General features: G+C 32.6%; 2 protein-coding genes across 2 annotated transcripts; both read right to left on the bottom strand.

Annotated features, from left to right (window-relative positions):
* LOC108549909 (sodium-coupled monocarboxylate transporter 1) lies at window positions 1–7,491 on the bottom strand. Its single transcript, XM_017903478.1, has 9 exons — window positions 7,023–7,491; window positions 3,295–3,637; window positions 2,221–2,446; window positions 2,077–2,144; window positions 1,595–1,890; window positions 1,205–1,423; window positions 850–1,033; window positions 372–656; window positions 1–258 (listed from the first exon to the last, which is right to left on the bottom strand). Exons 2-9 carry the CDS (start codon window positions 3,625–3,627, stop codon window positions 10–12), a joined length of 1,860 nt encoding a protein of 619 aa, XP_017758967.1. The 5' UTR covers window positions 3,628–3,637; window positions 7,023–7,491; the 3' UTR covers window positions 1–9.
* A 4,852-nt stretch (window positions 7,492–12,343) lies between these two features.
* LOC108549910 (putative sodium-dependent multivitamin transporter) lies at window positions 12,344–15,698 on the bottom strand. Its single transcript, XM_017903479.1, has 9 exons — window positions 15,518–15,698; window positions 14,627–14,753; window positions 14,326–14,547; window positions 13,913–14,253; window positions 13,723–13,842; window positions 13,448–13,665; window positions 13,139–13,356; window positions 12,750–12,982; window positions 12,344–12,665 (listed from the first exon to the last, which is right to left on the bottom strand). The coding sequence occupies exons 2-9, from the start codon at window positions 14,744–14,746 to the stop codon at window positions 12,344–12,346; spliced, it is 1,794 nt and encodes a 597-aa protein (XP_017758968.1). The 5' UTR covers window positions 14,747–14,753; window positions 15,518–15,698.
* Window positions 15,699–16,100: the final 402 nt, after the last annotated feature.

Here is a 16,100-nt window from a genome sequence, read left to right as displayed (position 1 = left end):
TACTATTCTTTAGTTCTTAAGACTTTTGGAGTTTTCCATCTGGGATTTCTCATCGTTTAATTCCAGGCCAAGGTTTGCGATACCGTGGACATTGTTCACACGAGATTTTGTCTGTGTATAAATCAAAGAAACAATAGGTGGACTCAGAAGGTCGGGATCGAGGTCAGCTGGATTTTGAAATCCTGTGAAAAAGCTCACCACCACACCGATCAACATCGTCAGGATGCAGCCTATTGCACTGTACCACAAATAACTGATCTGAAATAAAATTGGCGAAAATTAGAAACCTAGGAATCAAATAATTTATTGTCTGTTTTTCTAACAAGAATACGAAGAAAATATAATTTCGAAAGAAATTACGAGATACGTACTTTATATATGGAAAAAGTCTCATTGTCATTCCCATTTGAGTGGTTGATAGTTATGGCTGTGGTGTTGATGCAAGAACAAGCATTCACTGACACAGGTTTGCTATCCAGGTAAATTTGACCATTTAGAACAGCGATTTGGGCCCCCAGTCCAATCCACAAGATGATTATCAAACTCGTGATAGCTCCCGTAATTGCTCCTTTGGCGTTCGCCCATGGAATGAACATTCCCAAAGAGAATAATCCTAATGTAATACCACCGACCATGCCATTAAACGATAGTGCAACCTGCAGAAATAAGTTTCATGTTTCATAATGCGATACATTGGTCAGAAGGTACTCGAAGTTAAATACAAATTCATAGGAAAAAGCATTTGTTCAAATTTTGTATAGTTTTCGTATCTTTACAGTCTTCAAGTGGGTTGAAGAAAATAGCTTGATAAAAATTTTGCAAGGAAATGGTTTATGAAGAAATTTGTACCTGAAGAACACTACCAAGGCGTTCTACGACAAAGATCAAAGCGAAGCTAAGCGCCCCAAAGAAGATACTAATCCACCTAGCATAAATTGCGCCCTTTCTGGGTGGCATTTCTATCTTCAACAACCCTTGGAAGACATCTTCGCAGGTTATAGCCGCCAATGAATTTAGGGCACTTGCCACGGTTCTGAAAAATTTACCATAAATATTCATTCTGGAGACTTAAAGCAACCGGAAAAAATTAGTCCATAAAAATCCTGTAATTAAATTTTGTATACTTCAGGTGATTATACCACTGAAGATCCATGGTCCATGGATTATACTTAAGAAAGAAACGGAAAGAAATTGTAAAATGTACCCTAAAGAAGCGGCGAAAATTCCAGCAACGAAGAAACCAGGCATCCCTTTGAGATTTCCCAGGAAATTCATTACATAGAGTGGTAACAGCTGGTCCTGGCCACTTATGTGACCAGCTAGTAGAGGATCACAGTCTTTGTAAGTGCTGTAGAGCACCATACCGGTCAGGAAGTTTATGGTGTATATTATAATCATGCCAAATGCGGATACCCATAGGGCCCTGGAACAAAATAGAGAATTGAAATAGTACATGATTGAAGAAATATAGTCGATGATGTTAACCTTATCAACGCTATGAACACATATGCTCCATAGGCTACGAACGCATATATGGATATTCACGTTAATGAAATGTTATGATGATTTTAAGTAATCTTTTGGGGACACCTACGTTCTGGCTTGACCAATGCTCTTAACACTGAGGTATTTTTGGACGGAAGCCTGATTGCTGCAGAACATAGTGGTCCAATAGATAGTACCACCAACTACAACGCTCCAGAAGCTATGACGGACGGTTGGACTAGGGTCCATGTTGAAGAACTCCATTCTTCCAGACTGATCGTTCACTTGCCATACTAAGGAGAGTCCTCCTGCCCAGAATAGACCGTACCCAACAATTAGAAAGAGGGAACCGAGCAGCACAACTGCTTGGAAAGTGTCCGTCATTATGACGGCCTTCATTCCACCCTGAAGTGGACAAAACAGAAAACGCAAATTTCAAAAAATCGAATCTTAAGAACGAAATTGACGGGAAGAGATAAAAATCTGAATAGAAAGAGTGGAAATTTTAAAAGAAAGAAATAGATATGTCTCTGAGGAAATGAAGTAAAAGCTATATAAGTAGTTTTTCTAATTAAGGTGGAGATTAGATACCTGTGAGGCGTAGAAGATACAGACTACGTAGACTAGAGTGACGGCTATGTAAGTATTGAGGCCCGTAACTAAAAGAAGGGGAGACACGTTAATTAAGAGAAAACGCGGATTAATTTACCGGAGTCGCGTTTAATTCAGGCTTACCGTGACTTAAAGCTAACGCTGGCGCATATACAGCAACAGATGTGTAGAGAATCATCTGCAGCATGTAGAGACCACCGGCGAGTAGTCTACAGTAGCGGTGGAAGCGAAGATTCAGATACTCGTAACTCGAGGTTAGCCTTAATTTCATGTAAACCGGCAAGTACAGACAGGAAGTAACAGGTACGACGAGGATAAAAGCTAGGCAAGTCATCCAAAATTGGGTACCCTGCGAATTTTTAACAAACAATTAAAATTGAAGGAAAAGATGGACACAGAAGGGAATAAGGAAGAAATAGAAAATGTAAGAAGGAGAAGCAAGAAACCGGAATAATATACATAGGAAGAGTACAAGGGAAAAGAAGGAAAGGAAATATGCACTGTAACAGAGGAGAAAAGAAGAAATATCCTGAAATTTAACACCAAAGCTACCAAAATAGTCAAAATGACTATATGCTTTTCATTGTTATAGTTATTGAAAACATTCGACTGATTTTGATGAAACGTTTTTGTTCAGACTTTTGTTCAGATAACGACATAATTGTACATATATATTTATTTTCTTCGCAACACTTTAATCATTATTATACAGAACATCTCAGCAACAGTAGTACAACCGAGGAGAGGGTGATTCTACGTGAAAAAGCGAATCTAAAATAAAGAATAAAATTTTGTCATTTGAAGCTTCGTTGTCGAGAAAATCGACTTTGAATATCCACTGCGTACGCTGGAATACTGATGGTCCATCCGCCATTGCCAAAGTTAAGTCCACGCGTACTCGGTGAATATTCAAAGTCGATTTTCTCGAAAACGGAGCTTCAAATAGAAAAATTTTATTCTTTATTTTCGATTTGATTTTTCACCTAGAATAACCCCATTCCCGGTTATATTACCGTTTCAGGGATACCCAGTATATGTACATTACGTTTGGGTACATGACACAGATTGGTAGTTCTAGTCTTAACAAAACTGTAACGAAAGTATTATTTCTCCTTTTAAATACTTTATCAAGTCTCGAATTATTTCGAGAAATAAATCGATAAGAACGATTTTGAAAACATCTGCAAGTAAACGTACCTGTTCGTACATCTCCGCAGGATTGCCCAGTAGCTCAATAGCCGTGATGAAACTTGCGGCCAGGGACATCGCCATAGGGAACGTCCCCATGCTTGAGCCACCGAGTAGGAAGTCCTGGCTGGTCTCTTGCTTTTTGGCGAAAAAGCCGTAGAAAGTACCGATCAGGCACGAAATTATCAACATGGCGGCCAGCACCGTATAGTCGGCCCATGAAAAGTAGTAAAGAAGAACCGGATGTTCCTGCGTGCATTTTTCATCTGTATCTTCAAACGACCGCTGTTCTGCCGAAGAGACGGCCAGAAAGAAGAACAGTATCAGGAAACGCGATTTCATCCCTCAGGGACTTAAACAGAAACGAGAAATTTTCTTATAAATATGGCCTCCAGTTTTCTTCTTTCAGAAACAGAGATTATTTTACGTTTACTTCATTTCTTCATCCGAAACTCTTAATTAGAGGATAATATAAAGCTTCTAATATGAAGAAAGATTCTGCATGTAGAAGAAGCTATACAAGAAAATTACGAGATTGAAGTTTGTCAAAAGAACGATAAATATCGATCATAAAAATAGAAGAAATCTCGTGGACCAAGTAATGCTGATCGTACTTGGTATCAAATGTCCTTCAGCTGCATTTACCGATACTCGATCGGGTATTTTCTATAGATCACGTGAAAGACACGTCTGATCGACACTTCTGCGCGATCCAGATCGATCTTCAACACTCGTCTGACTTTGGTATTGTTTTACACGTATTCCACGAATGACTCGGAGTACGAAGAATATTTAATTTTTCCGTGCTTCTCGCCTTCCAATGGTTTCCCATTCATCGCATTAAAATTTTTCCATTCTTTTCAAAAGTTTATTATCGAATGATCGAAAACCAAGTAAGAAAATATTGTACAAAGATTTCGATGTATTCTATTGTATCAAACTTACATTATACTGTGCCTGTTTTTCAAATCAACTATCCAGAAAAGAAATCTCCGGAGAAGAATTTTCAAAGAAATTTCGAACGAAAGAAATTTTGAAAAAGGAGTTTTAAGAGATATTTCGAAAGAAGAATTTTCGTAGAAATTTTCAAAGAAGGATTTTTGAAAATTTGTCAAGAACTCTACCTATTTTTGACTCCTAAAAAGTCGCTTATTCAGAAACAATTGTGTTCTTATGATTCATTCCTTCCAGCCTAGATAATTGCATTTAAACATAACTTAAACTGGTAACAGTCGCACACGTCGTAATCATATGAATATACATATCGACTGGGTGCACTGTCGTTTAGTCTTCTTTCTTACATAAGCAGAGTGTAACGCATTGTGCTCTCTCTGGCTTTGGTTGGAATGGTGCGATGAACGTATATAGTACCCCACCATCGGGTGGAATTGTTTAGAAGAATTTCGCACCGTGGTTGTGGCTAACACCGGCTTTCAATCATCATTAAGAAATCTGGTTATCTCTGGCTAGAACCAGCTCATTCGGAGATAAATAGGTCCAGTTTGCGTAAACTGGGGAGAAAGATGCAACGAGACAGAGGACCTCCTATGAAATCTACACCGTTTTATACACCGATTCGTCTTGACCTCAGCTATCATATAGCGATAATAAAAATATATCGTTTAAAAAAACTTCGATGGCCTTGAAATCTCGAAAAATATAATCTTCATCAAATTTTTTTAACTTTCATAATATTCGCCTCACTGAACCAACTAATGTGTTCCTCTGACATCTTTTTCTACCGTGAAAAACAAGCGAGATATTTTAGATGTACGACTGTTTTTCAGTCAATGTACATTTCGTATTTCTTCTTTCTTCTTTTAGATACGAGTCGCTAATCAGAAGCCAATCAGTAGCCAATACGGTTAAGAAAAGAAAGCAGAAATTAATTAAGAAAATTAATTGAGAAAAGAAAAGAAAAATTAATTAAGAAAATTAATTAAGGAACGAAAAGAAAAATTAATTAAGAAAATTAATTAAGGAAAGAAAACAGAAATTGAGGAAATTAACCTTCTTCAATACGTAAAACGTTTTAATATAAGCGTTTTCTTTTTTCAAGAAGGGCTACCTAACCTAGAAATAACGAAGTGCCGAGTAAATCATTTAATAACCGAATAGAATATTGTTCACTGCATTAAGATTTACAAAAGTTAGGAAATATCTACAAATGGACTTAACCGCATTGTCTTCTGAGCGATTCTTATAATACTGAAATAAGGTTAAGTCGGCGAAGAAATATTTCATAACTGAATTGTTTAATAAAGAAACGAAAACTAGGGATTACAATAAATGACACGATATCGTCGTAACTATTTTTCATGAAAATTCGAAGATTTTTAGAGCTTCTTTGTAAAAGAAGAGATACATAGTTGGGACTTAAAACTTCGAGTATGAATGAAAATATTTCAAATAGCACTTGCTATGATTATCAATGAAGTTGCAACCTTTTCTATTATCAATATCAATGATTCTCGATCATCATCATCGAGTCACTGAGACTCTGGTTGAAACCGGTTTCGATGAACCTAAACTATCTTCTATGGGGAACACCGATGAAAATGCGGGTTTTCTCACAATTGTATTTTATATTTTATTTTCGGTGTTACTTTTTAACTCTAAAATTTAAGAAATGAAAGAACATTCAGGAATTATGAAGAATGCTGTTTCAAAGCTGGAGAATAGTTTTGACTTGACAGTGGAATTACGAACTCGTCCAGAATTGATGATAATAAATTGATTTAGGTCCTCGAATAGTCGTGGTTACCATCAGAATTTCAATAGGAAACAGAGCTCGAATTATGATTCTGATTCATTTAGAATTTAACGAGTGGAAACATAGGGTGTCTGTTACGTAATTGCTATAAGACCCAGGTACTCGTGAATATCGTCTATTACAGGACAGATGAACGAATGAATGGAGTAACCAAGCTGTATTTATTTTCTTCGTACTCTCTGCCTCGTTTTTGGTTATAATATTAGCTATTTATTCGCACAGGGTGCTTTTTCTATAAATTTATGTAAATAATTGACATACAATTTGAAGAGGTAACTAGCATCCATCGTGTCACTAGTTAGCAAAAATAACATAAATAAATTTTCGAATTTTCAATTGTAAAATAATATCTCATGTTTACTTAATCAACTTTTTGAAAGGAGACAAGAAATTTTCTTAAAAATTTCGGAATCTTCTTTGTTATTAAGAACAATTTCGGATTTTCTTGAAGATTCTCTTATTTCCATTAGAATTGAAAGCATTCTCTTCGAAAACTTCAAGACCAACACCTACTTCACGGTATTGGACACTGGGGATCTTGAAACGTCCTCTTTAAAAAATGTCGACCTTTTTAAGGAAAGTGATACTAGAAGAACTTCCTTCGAAAACTTCAAGATTAGCAATCTACGTATAAATATCTCAAGATTATTCCGAGGATCTTAAAAGACTTTAAGAACATTCTACATCAAGCATTTAACTTATACAAGGTAAACCATTCCAGCAATCCTATCAAAAATGAAAAGTACTTAAAATCTTGGGAATTAACACGTTGACTGCCATTGTCTCCTTTTCGAGAATTTGAATAACGTAATTGAACAGAGAACATTGCAAAATGAGAAGTTCGCTATTTTCTTCCTTCTTCCACCATATTGCTTAATTCATTATATCCTAAGAATAATAGAAATTTTATCATGGCCTGAGCATATAAAATATGCATGGCAGTGAACATGTTAAAATCTCCTACCTCTTCACAAATCTTAGATTGTCCAATCGCGGTCCCAGTCCTGGTCCAAGGAACAGCAAGAAGAAAACGAGAAGGGGTCGAAGAAAAGATACGAAAATGAGCCTTTGAGGTGCTAATGATGGTCTGTGGCTGGTAAAAAGGTACGAAATTGCAGCTGAATGATCTTGCTGCTGGTCTTCCTGATGTAACGCATATATGCTCGGATTTTCTAGCGATCGACAGATCGAACTGCTCGCTCGGGATGATCCTGCCGGAATCGAAGAAGACGCGGAGGTACTCTGACCGATTAATTAATTAGGACACTCGGTTTCACGCGCCTCGTTGGGAACGGAGCCGACGGATTAAGCGGAGAACGATTTCAGACTGTCGTTTTAATTGTCACATGTGTCCATTTATACGAAGCACCCCCTTCCAGGGCCGTGAGTTTCTTCCATTCCGTCGACTTATGGAAACACTAACGATAATTACGCCGCACCAAGAAAGTTACATGCATCTAAGATCACACGATGTCACCCTGTATCCGATGTGTAATGCATCCATCAGAAGTGAGATGGCGAAGGTGAAACGGAGAATTCCTGAGTATTTTGGAGCTCTCGAAGAGATGGCTGCTAGATAGAGATACGAGGATGCTAATTAGATGGTCGAAGTTAAGGATAACTTAAGAGTTAACTGAGAAGCTTGCAATGAAGAATCATAGAAATGAAAACTCACGTTTAATGGTACCAAGATTTTCGAAATATTTGTGTAACTGAGGAAAATTGTGGAATTTAATATGATCGCTCACTCCTTTGCTCATTAGTCGTTCAATTTCAGGCACATCGTTATTAACGATCAGAGGAAGACAATCAGCTTGAAAATGTAGGTCGAAAAAGGTACTTATCTGGAACAATTTCTTCTGCTGAAAATCGCAAGATTAGAAATTAAAACGCTTATTCGACCCCCCTTTAATTTTTTATTAGAAAGTTTGGTTTGGAATTAAATCTTCTTAATTTTCTTCTTCTTATGATAACAATCGAAATTGTAATTATTTCTTCAGGTTGAAGGTAAATGGTATAAAATTGTACCATATTTCTCTGCGTCTCTTTGTCAAACAAAATTCTAAATTTAAAAAATTTCAAAGTTATAAACACAGTAATTTGGATTATCAATGATTACCATTGTCACGTAATCACGTTAAATATAAATTTATAATAAACGCTACAATAAACACAGTGGGCTATAACAGGAAGAAATATAATCACCAAAGAAGTCGAAGAAGAAATTAAGACATGTCATTTTAGGAGGAATTTTAATACGAAAATGCTAAGAAGTAATGCTAAAAAGAAGAAAATGAGATCTAGCGATTCCAAGTTATTATTTTCTTCGTCTTTCACTTTCTTCTTTTCTACAAACTCACAGTTCTCATCTTCTCGTTCTTCATCGTGTGCACGAAGCAACTCTGTTCGAAAATGTAGAAAAATTACTAAGATCAGTAACAGGAGTAAACTCGCAATGGTTCCCACGATAAAGAATGCTGATAAACTGCAACTGCTCGCTCTATAAGCTCCAGATTGTAACATGAAAAATCGACAACGAACCAGAGTATACATGAAAACTGTGTTTACAGTCAGTTGAAACGGGATCCAACCGGTTGTCATTTAAAGGGTTGTAAATAAATGACGATTCTTGAAGTGCTAGATCTTTGATACTTCTATTCATAGAAGAGAATTTTTATGGTAAAATGCGGCGAAACACCAGCCTCGTAAGAATTACGAAGTTGCTATATAAGATGATGAATATATATCTACAATTTATAATAGATCATCCGAAAAATATATTTTAAAAATTAATTTGGAGGAAGAAGAATGTGTACTTATTGTAGGGTACCATAACAGAATAGTTTTCTCTGTACCCTTTGATTATTCATTTTAACGATAAAATGTCATGGGTTTTCCTCAATGAGTCTGCTATTTTATTGCTTTTCTCGGAATTATAAAGCAACGTTTAAAGAGATTTATATGTGTACAGTTTACAGAAGTCGGGCTGTAGGACTTCGATGAAAAAGTTTAATAATTTTTATTACTGGTTAATTAATAATAATTTTTTTCAATTTTATTCAACAAATATTTATCAAACGTGGATCAAAATTTATAGAACCTATAGTTGGTGATTTCTAGTGATTTTATTAAAGTGTTGATAAAATTATATTTCGAAAAAATATCTCGAACTGTTTAATTGTCAAATTTATTGAAATTGAGCATGCTATGGTTTATTCGTTATTAAAAAATATTTTCGTGATAGACGAAATCTGTTGAAAGAGGTTAAAAAAAAATATTTTTTTTTTTTTCAATTTCGAAATGTGATTAAATGTTTTTAAAATTTTTTAGTTGACATCGTGGATAATTTGAATCGTACACTAATTCGGTACGATATAATGTAATATACACCTGCATACGTATGAAAACAGTGAAATTACTGGGAAGTGGGGAGAGGCGAGAGATCTCCACTGATTAATCAGTGATTATGCCAATTCTACTGGGAACGCGTGACTCACGTTAGTTTAATTCATTGATGAATGAACACATAAAACTCAAGATTACCACCCATCAATGATTCAGTAATTTCAGTATCACCTAATAAATTTTTTCTTTTAAAAACGTCATCAAAATACGTTTCTATAATGCAACAATTGGTGTGATTACATTATAGGAAATATAAAAGTTCCAAATAACATAGAAATGTAAAATTAGTTTCATTTTGAAGTATATTTGCGGAGATGCTCGAAGATGTTGAACCATTTTTTAAATCCAAAAATTAATATCGAGTAACGTAAAATATGAAAATGAAAATCGAAAATTAATTTTTTTTTTTAAATATACACGAGAAACTACTGAAATTTTATACAAATGTAGTCGAATTTCGATTCTTCGATGTAATTCGTTAAAATTAGTTTTAACGTTTTAGTTAGTTAAAATTACTTTCGGAAGTATCTCGATGCAAATATAAATACTTACCCTTTCGTCAAAGAAATTTTCTATCTGCAAATAATTAAAACGGTACTTCAAATCTATATTGAAATTTTTCATACACTCCATCAGCTGGATACACGTAAACACACGCACGTATTCTAAAGTCACTGCTCTTTTAATGTCCCTATAATCTATATTCTTGCTCTAGTCTGGTTTAATAAAATTCCTCGATCGTCAATACGCCTGAGCTAAAGTTTTACACATTTCCTACTTTCTCGATTTTTCCTCAGTTTTTCCCGCATAATGTCGCAAAATCAAGACAAAGAAACCGTTGACTTCGAAGATAGATGAGAGAATCCTGTGTTGTGTTGAATTTCACGAGGAAGAGAAAGGAAGAAAGGGTGAGAGGGGAGACGAAGAGGAAAGAGAATCTCAGAAAAATAAACAGAAGCAACTATGATAAAGGTGAATATAATACGTTAATTTTTAAAATTAATGAACTAAATAAAAATTTAGTTCACATAACGCGTTGAATTTTTATTTAAATGACTATTATATCAGTTTTTCTTTCTCTTTTTTTGAAGTAATTTCCTTATTTATTAAGAGTTCAAAAAATTATTATAAGATAAATCTGAATTATTCGCAAATATATTTTTAGTGTAATTTTTAATAATTTTGATCCAAATATCTCCAAATTTTTTATTAAAATATTCAATAAAGGAATAATTGTGGTATAAATAAATACATTCTTTATAACTAAACAGATTATTTATTATGACAAATTGTTAAGTTTAGTAGAGTAAAATAGGTTATTTCAAAGAAGTTCTAACGAAAAATATTATATTTGGACTTAAATTTGAAAACGAGATTGTTATGAACATCGTATGTATTAGAAATAGAATTTATTTTCGCTAGCTGTAGGCCAACAAAACATTCGACACCTCGTTTCAAAAGAATGTCAGTTGGATTTCTTAATGGATTAATTGCCCGTTAAAGAAGAAGTCAACGTGGAAAATGGCGGCCACAGTTTCGCTAGAAAAATAATTAAAAAGAGCCCATTGCCGATTGAAGCGCGAGTCACGAATAAATTGAAACTGGTTTCAACTGGCCACCAGTAGTTTGATCTGGGACTGGCCGAGTCTCTCCAGAAACACCTTAGATAGTTCACTTTCTTTTGTAGAAGCTTCTATTGAGACTTCTCTTTTTATTTCCCTTTCAAAATTTCACAAGTTCCTAACAAAATTTAACTAGAAATTAATTTTAGGGAAATTCTCCTACCAGAAATCCTGAAAAATTTCAGAAGTTACAATTAAATCTCATTTGTATGGAAGTTACTAGTTACACAATTTATTAAAAATGAAAATGAAGAATAAAATATTTTAAAAAGTTGTAATTTTTTCTTTGTTGATACAATTTACAAGAATTTTAATTCTTCTAACTTATTTCATTGAAGAAACAACTAATAACTAGGCTTTGAGATTAAAAGCCACAAATTTCAGTTGTTTTAAATTATTACTAACATATTATTTCTAGCAATAAATTCCCATTCCCATTGCTCCATTGTCTTACTGTTAATTGTAATTACTTGATTCTTCATTGGATAAACAAGAGGAGAGACTGAAAATAATTGCTAGTACTCTAAACATCATCTTCTTTCATCTTCTTTCACATACATACTGTTTTATTAACTCTTGTTATATAGCACAGGCAAATATTTCGTTACATACTGAAGAGAAGGTTATACGAAAAAATTAGTAGCGTTTATTGTATTAATTAATTACAGATCTCATTTGCAGATATGCATTTTATAAAATGTTCTTTACACAAGGCAATGTGTATTAAACATTATTTCATGTTATATCAAAATAATTTTTGTATGCAATGATAATGTACAGCACAAGTTTTATGATCTATAGTTCTAAATTTCTAGAGTTATTGTTGTTTAATTAGGAAAACTAGCGTTACATCTGTTTAGTAAATATAATTTCATTAAGTCATTTGTACAATGTTCTTAATACTTAACAGTGATTTATAATTAGATATGCTCAATTAGGTTTGGATAAGTACTGTGGTTAGAATATCACTGATTACAAATTATATAATGTACAACAAAGAAATCTACATAACAACATCCCTATAAAATTCTCTACTTATTTTACATAATCTTAAAAAAGTTACAAAATGGCAGTTTAAAACTAACAAATGGAAGACATATTTCTTTTTTGGACATATTAATTCGTTTTTTTATCAAGATTTGCATTAAAGATTTTTTTTTTAAGTTTCACGCCATACTTAAACTTAGAAATTGAAGTACGGAATGTTTAAGATCTAAAATACCGCTCGACAAATGCAACCGATTAATTCAAAATTAAGTTAAAGCTTGGTGGTATTCATATCTTCAATAGTTTCCTCGTTGTTAGTTGCATTTATAGTAAAAACATACTTTTTGGACATAGTGGCATGTTTTGATACCTGGTTCTCATAACCAAAAGTCTGCTCACGCCTACGACGTATACGTTCTCCTATTATAGGAAAGAATAAGTTTGGGTCCAACTCAAGTTTCTGTTTTTTAAATATCCGCTTCATACAAAAGCTAAGGAGTAATCCAATGACAAACGTTATCAGAAATCCAAGAGGACAATACCACATATAGGAGATTCGATATAAATAGAAGTAAGATGAATCATCTTGTTTCCTAAAATTAAAAAAAGAAAACATATAACACATTTCTAAAAAATTAATATATTAAATGTTTTTAGAATAAAAATTCTCTGTTTACCGCATGAATTGTGTCTGCAAGGTAGAAAGGGTTGCATTTGGACAATCAATATCAGTCACTGGCAGTGTTGGAGTAATAGGTCTAGGTTGTCCAAAAGCAATCCAAAATAGAAATACTAGGGCAATAGTGGCACCTGTTACGGATCCTATTTCTGTAGCTGTTTCTGTGAGCATTCCAAGGGTAAAAAGGCCCAGAAGAGGGCCACCCACTACTCCAAATATTGTTAATCCAGCCTACAATATAAATACAAGAATAATTCATTTGAATAAAATTTTATTATGTTTTTATTATATAATATATAATATAACATAATATAACGTATGTTTTATAATATAATATTAAATAATATTAATTGAATATTTTTGTAATGTAATAGATAAAAACTAGACCTGTAAAACACCACCTAATAATTGTGCCAAGAATGCCAAAGCAACAGAAATAAATCCATACAATAAAACGAGTAATTTGGCCAGATTTGTCGACATAGTCAAAGAGAATTCCCTACCGCAACATTTTTTATATACTGGTTTTAAATAATCTTCTAGTGTTACCGCTGCCAACGAATTTAACGCTGCTGAAATAGTGCTGAGACTAGCACTAAAAATACCTAAGCAACATAGTAGTAAGATTGTTTGAAATTATTATTTCTTCACATGTTTCTTCATATGTTTAGGTATTAAAATATTTATAAACTTCACCTGCTATGAAAATACCAGGTAAACCAGGTTTATTAGACATAGTATCCATTACATATAATGGCATCAACATATCTATTGATGATATTCTTTTTTGAAGTAATGGATCACATTTATAATATTTACTATATATTGCTAAACCTGAGAAACATGTAGTAAATGAAAGTAATGATAAAATTGGCCATGACAACCAGAGTGCTTTTTGTGATGCTTTTATATCTCTAAAAATATTACATAAATTAATAATAATTTTTATTTTAATTTATTATAATACTTACTTTACTGTCAATAAACGTTGCACTTGAACTTGATTTACGCCATACAATGATAGGAACGTGAATAAACCACCAATAGTGAGGGACCACCAAGTGTGTCGAACTGTAGGGTCTATAGAAATACTAAGAAAATATTGCACAATTAATGGTGGAATAATTTTCCGAAATTGAGATATATTAAAGCATATTATACCTATCAAATTGAATTCTATTTCCTTCGTCTGCTATTTGCCAGATTTTTCCTAAACTTCCAGCTTCATTAGCAGCTATGATAATAATAACAAAAACAGAAATAAACATGAGTAGTCCTTGGAACACATCTGTAATTAGTACAGCTTTAATGCCTCCTATGCTTGAATAAAATGAACAAACTATTCCAATAACAATAATGCTGGTAGCTTTAGAAATTCCTGTTGTTGCTTCCAATGCTAAAGCAGGGGCATAAAGTACAACACCTGAATACAGAAGCAGCTGTAGCCAGTAAACAAAACTAGCCATCATCCTAGCTATTATTCCAAAACGTTTTTCTAAGTACTAAAGAAGGAAAAGATATAACTTAAATACATAGTTTTTTGTTATTATTTCAAGTATGTGTATTATACAAACCTCATAAGCACTTGTTGCTTGAAGTTTAAAAAATACTGGTAGAAATCCATAACAAACAATAGGAGTTCCTATGAGATATGATAAATTAATTACTACAAATTGTGTTCCATATGTGTAGTTTTCTGCAGAAACTCCTAATAAGGTAATTGCAGACATGAAGGAAACTACTAGTGCAATACCAACAGGTATAATGTTCATGGATTTATTGGCAATGAAATATTCCTGCTCAGAACATAATTTTTCACTGCTTAAATTCAATATTATTTCCAAAGCTATAATTATATAAGAATGATATACATACTTCCATAGTTTTTTGTCGTCCACCACTGAATCGATAATAGATACCTGTGCCAATACTTAAGCATAGTGTGGCTACAATAACCAAGTAATCCTCCCATTGTAATGTACCTACTGTTTCCATTCTATTCCTTTATTGATACAAAAAAATAATAATCTGTCAAGTTTAAATATTTTAACACATATATTATACAATATTGCATTAATCTATGAACAATTTTGTTAAATGAGGAACTATTTTAACTGAAATGAATTCAAAGATATTGTACCTGTACTTCAAACTAATAAAGATACAATCTAATCTATTAAGCCTCTAGTGTTAAGCATCATATATTTATGGTAGTAATTAAGTATTATTTGCTGACATTATTTACTGAAGTTAAGACTTTCAAAGCTCATATTGTTTAAACTTTTGTCATATTCAATAGTTCTAATTATTAATCACATTAAGAATTCTTATTTGAAAAAACAGTGTTATTTATGACTTATACACTAATAAACACAATAATAAAAGTAAACATCAAAAAATTAATAATAGAATACTGTTCATATTTTAATAATAAAATATCAAATAAATAATTTTATTTTGTATATTGTGATATAATTATAATATCTGAAAGTTTTATTATAATCTTTAAGATTTAGTTTACAATATTTAGTACAATGAATGGTATTCATCTAGTCATTTATTTACTAATGTCTCTAATAAATCACACAAGTATCAATATTATTTTTGCAATGATTTAAATTGTGATAATCGAATTTGATTGTATGAAGGAATTTGTTATGATTAATCGTAAATGACATTAATGATAATTGACATTTTTGTCAAATCAATAATAGTCTATGATGTTTATGAATAGACAGAAGTGTATTGTCAAGTATATAAACTTACCAGGTATATCGCAATGTCGTTCGCGAATACGACTGGTATGAATTTCTCGCTACAGCGGATCGTTCTTGATCCACGTCAAGGTTCTGTCTAGCATTATTGAATGGATTTCATAACGAATGTTTCTCATGGAAACATAATGACATATAGAGAAAACGTAGGCAAGTGCAATGTACAATATTAGAGTAACTCCCATATTAAACGTGAAATTTCATTTTAGAGTAATTTGGATATTATAAAAAAATGAGGATTTATGATTTTATTAGATTTTTTTTTCATTTCTATCCAGAATTACAAATCCTAAAAGATATAATCGTTAAATTAAAAAATTTTGTACATTAATTAAATTTTGAATAAATACTTAATCTAAGTAATTGCGAATTTTATTTATTAGTAATAAAAATATGTATTCAATTTTTTTTAACTTAAACAGTTATTAATTGTTAATATTCAAAGGTTGTCTATTGCGAACCATTGTTCTCCATTTTTTAATTACTCAAATCACACAATAAGGATAAAAAAAATATTTAAATAGTCAATTTCTATACAAATAAATGACGAAATTTAACGAAATTAGTAATTCTAT

This window comes from Eufriesea mexicana, unplaced genomic scaffold (assembly GCF_001483705.2).
Source record: "Eufriesea mexicana isolate 0111107269 unplaced genomic scaffold, ASM148370v2 scaffold2340, whole genome shotgun sequence".
In the NCBI taxonomy this organism is placed as follows: Eukaryota; Metazoa; Arthropoda; class Insecta; order Hymenoptera; family Apidae; genus Eufriesea; species Eufriesea mexicana.
The sequence above is the reverse complement of the archived record's forward strand: the minus strand, read 5'-3'. Positions and strand labels throughout refer to the sequence as shown.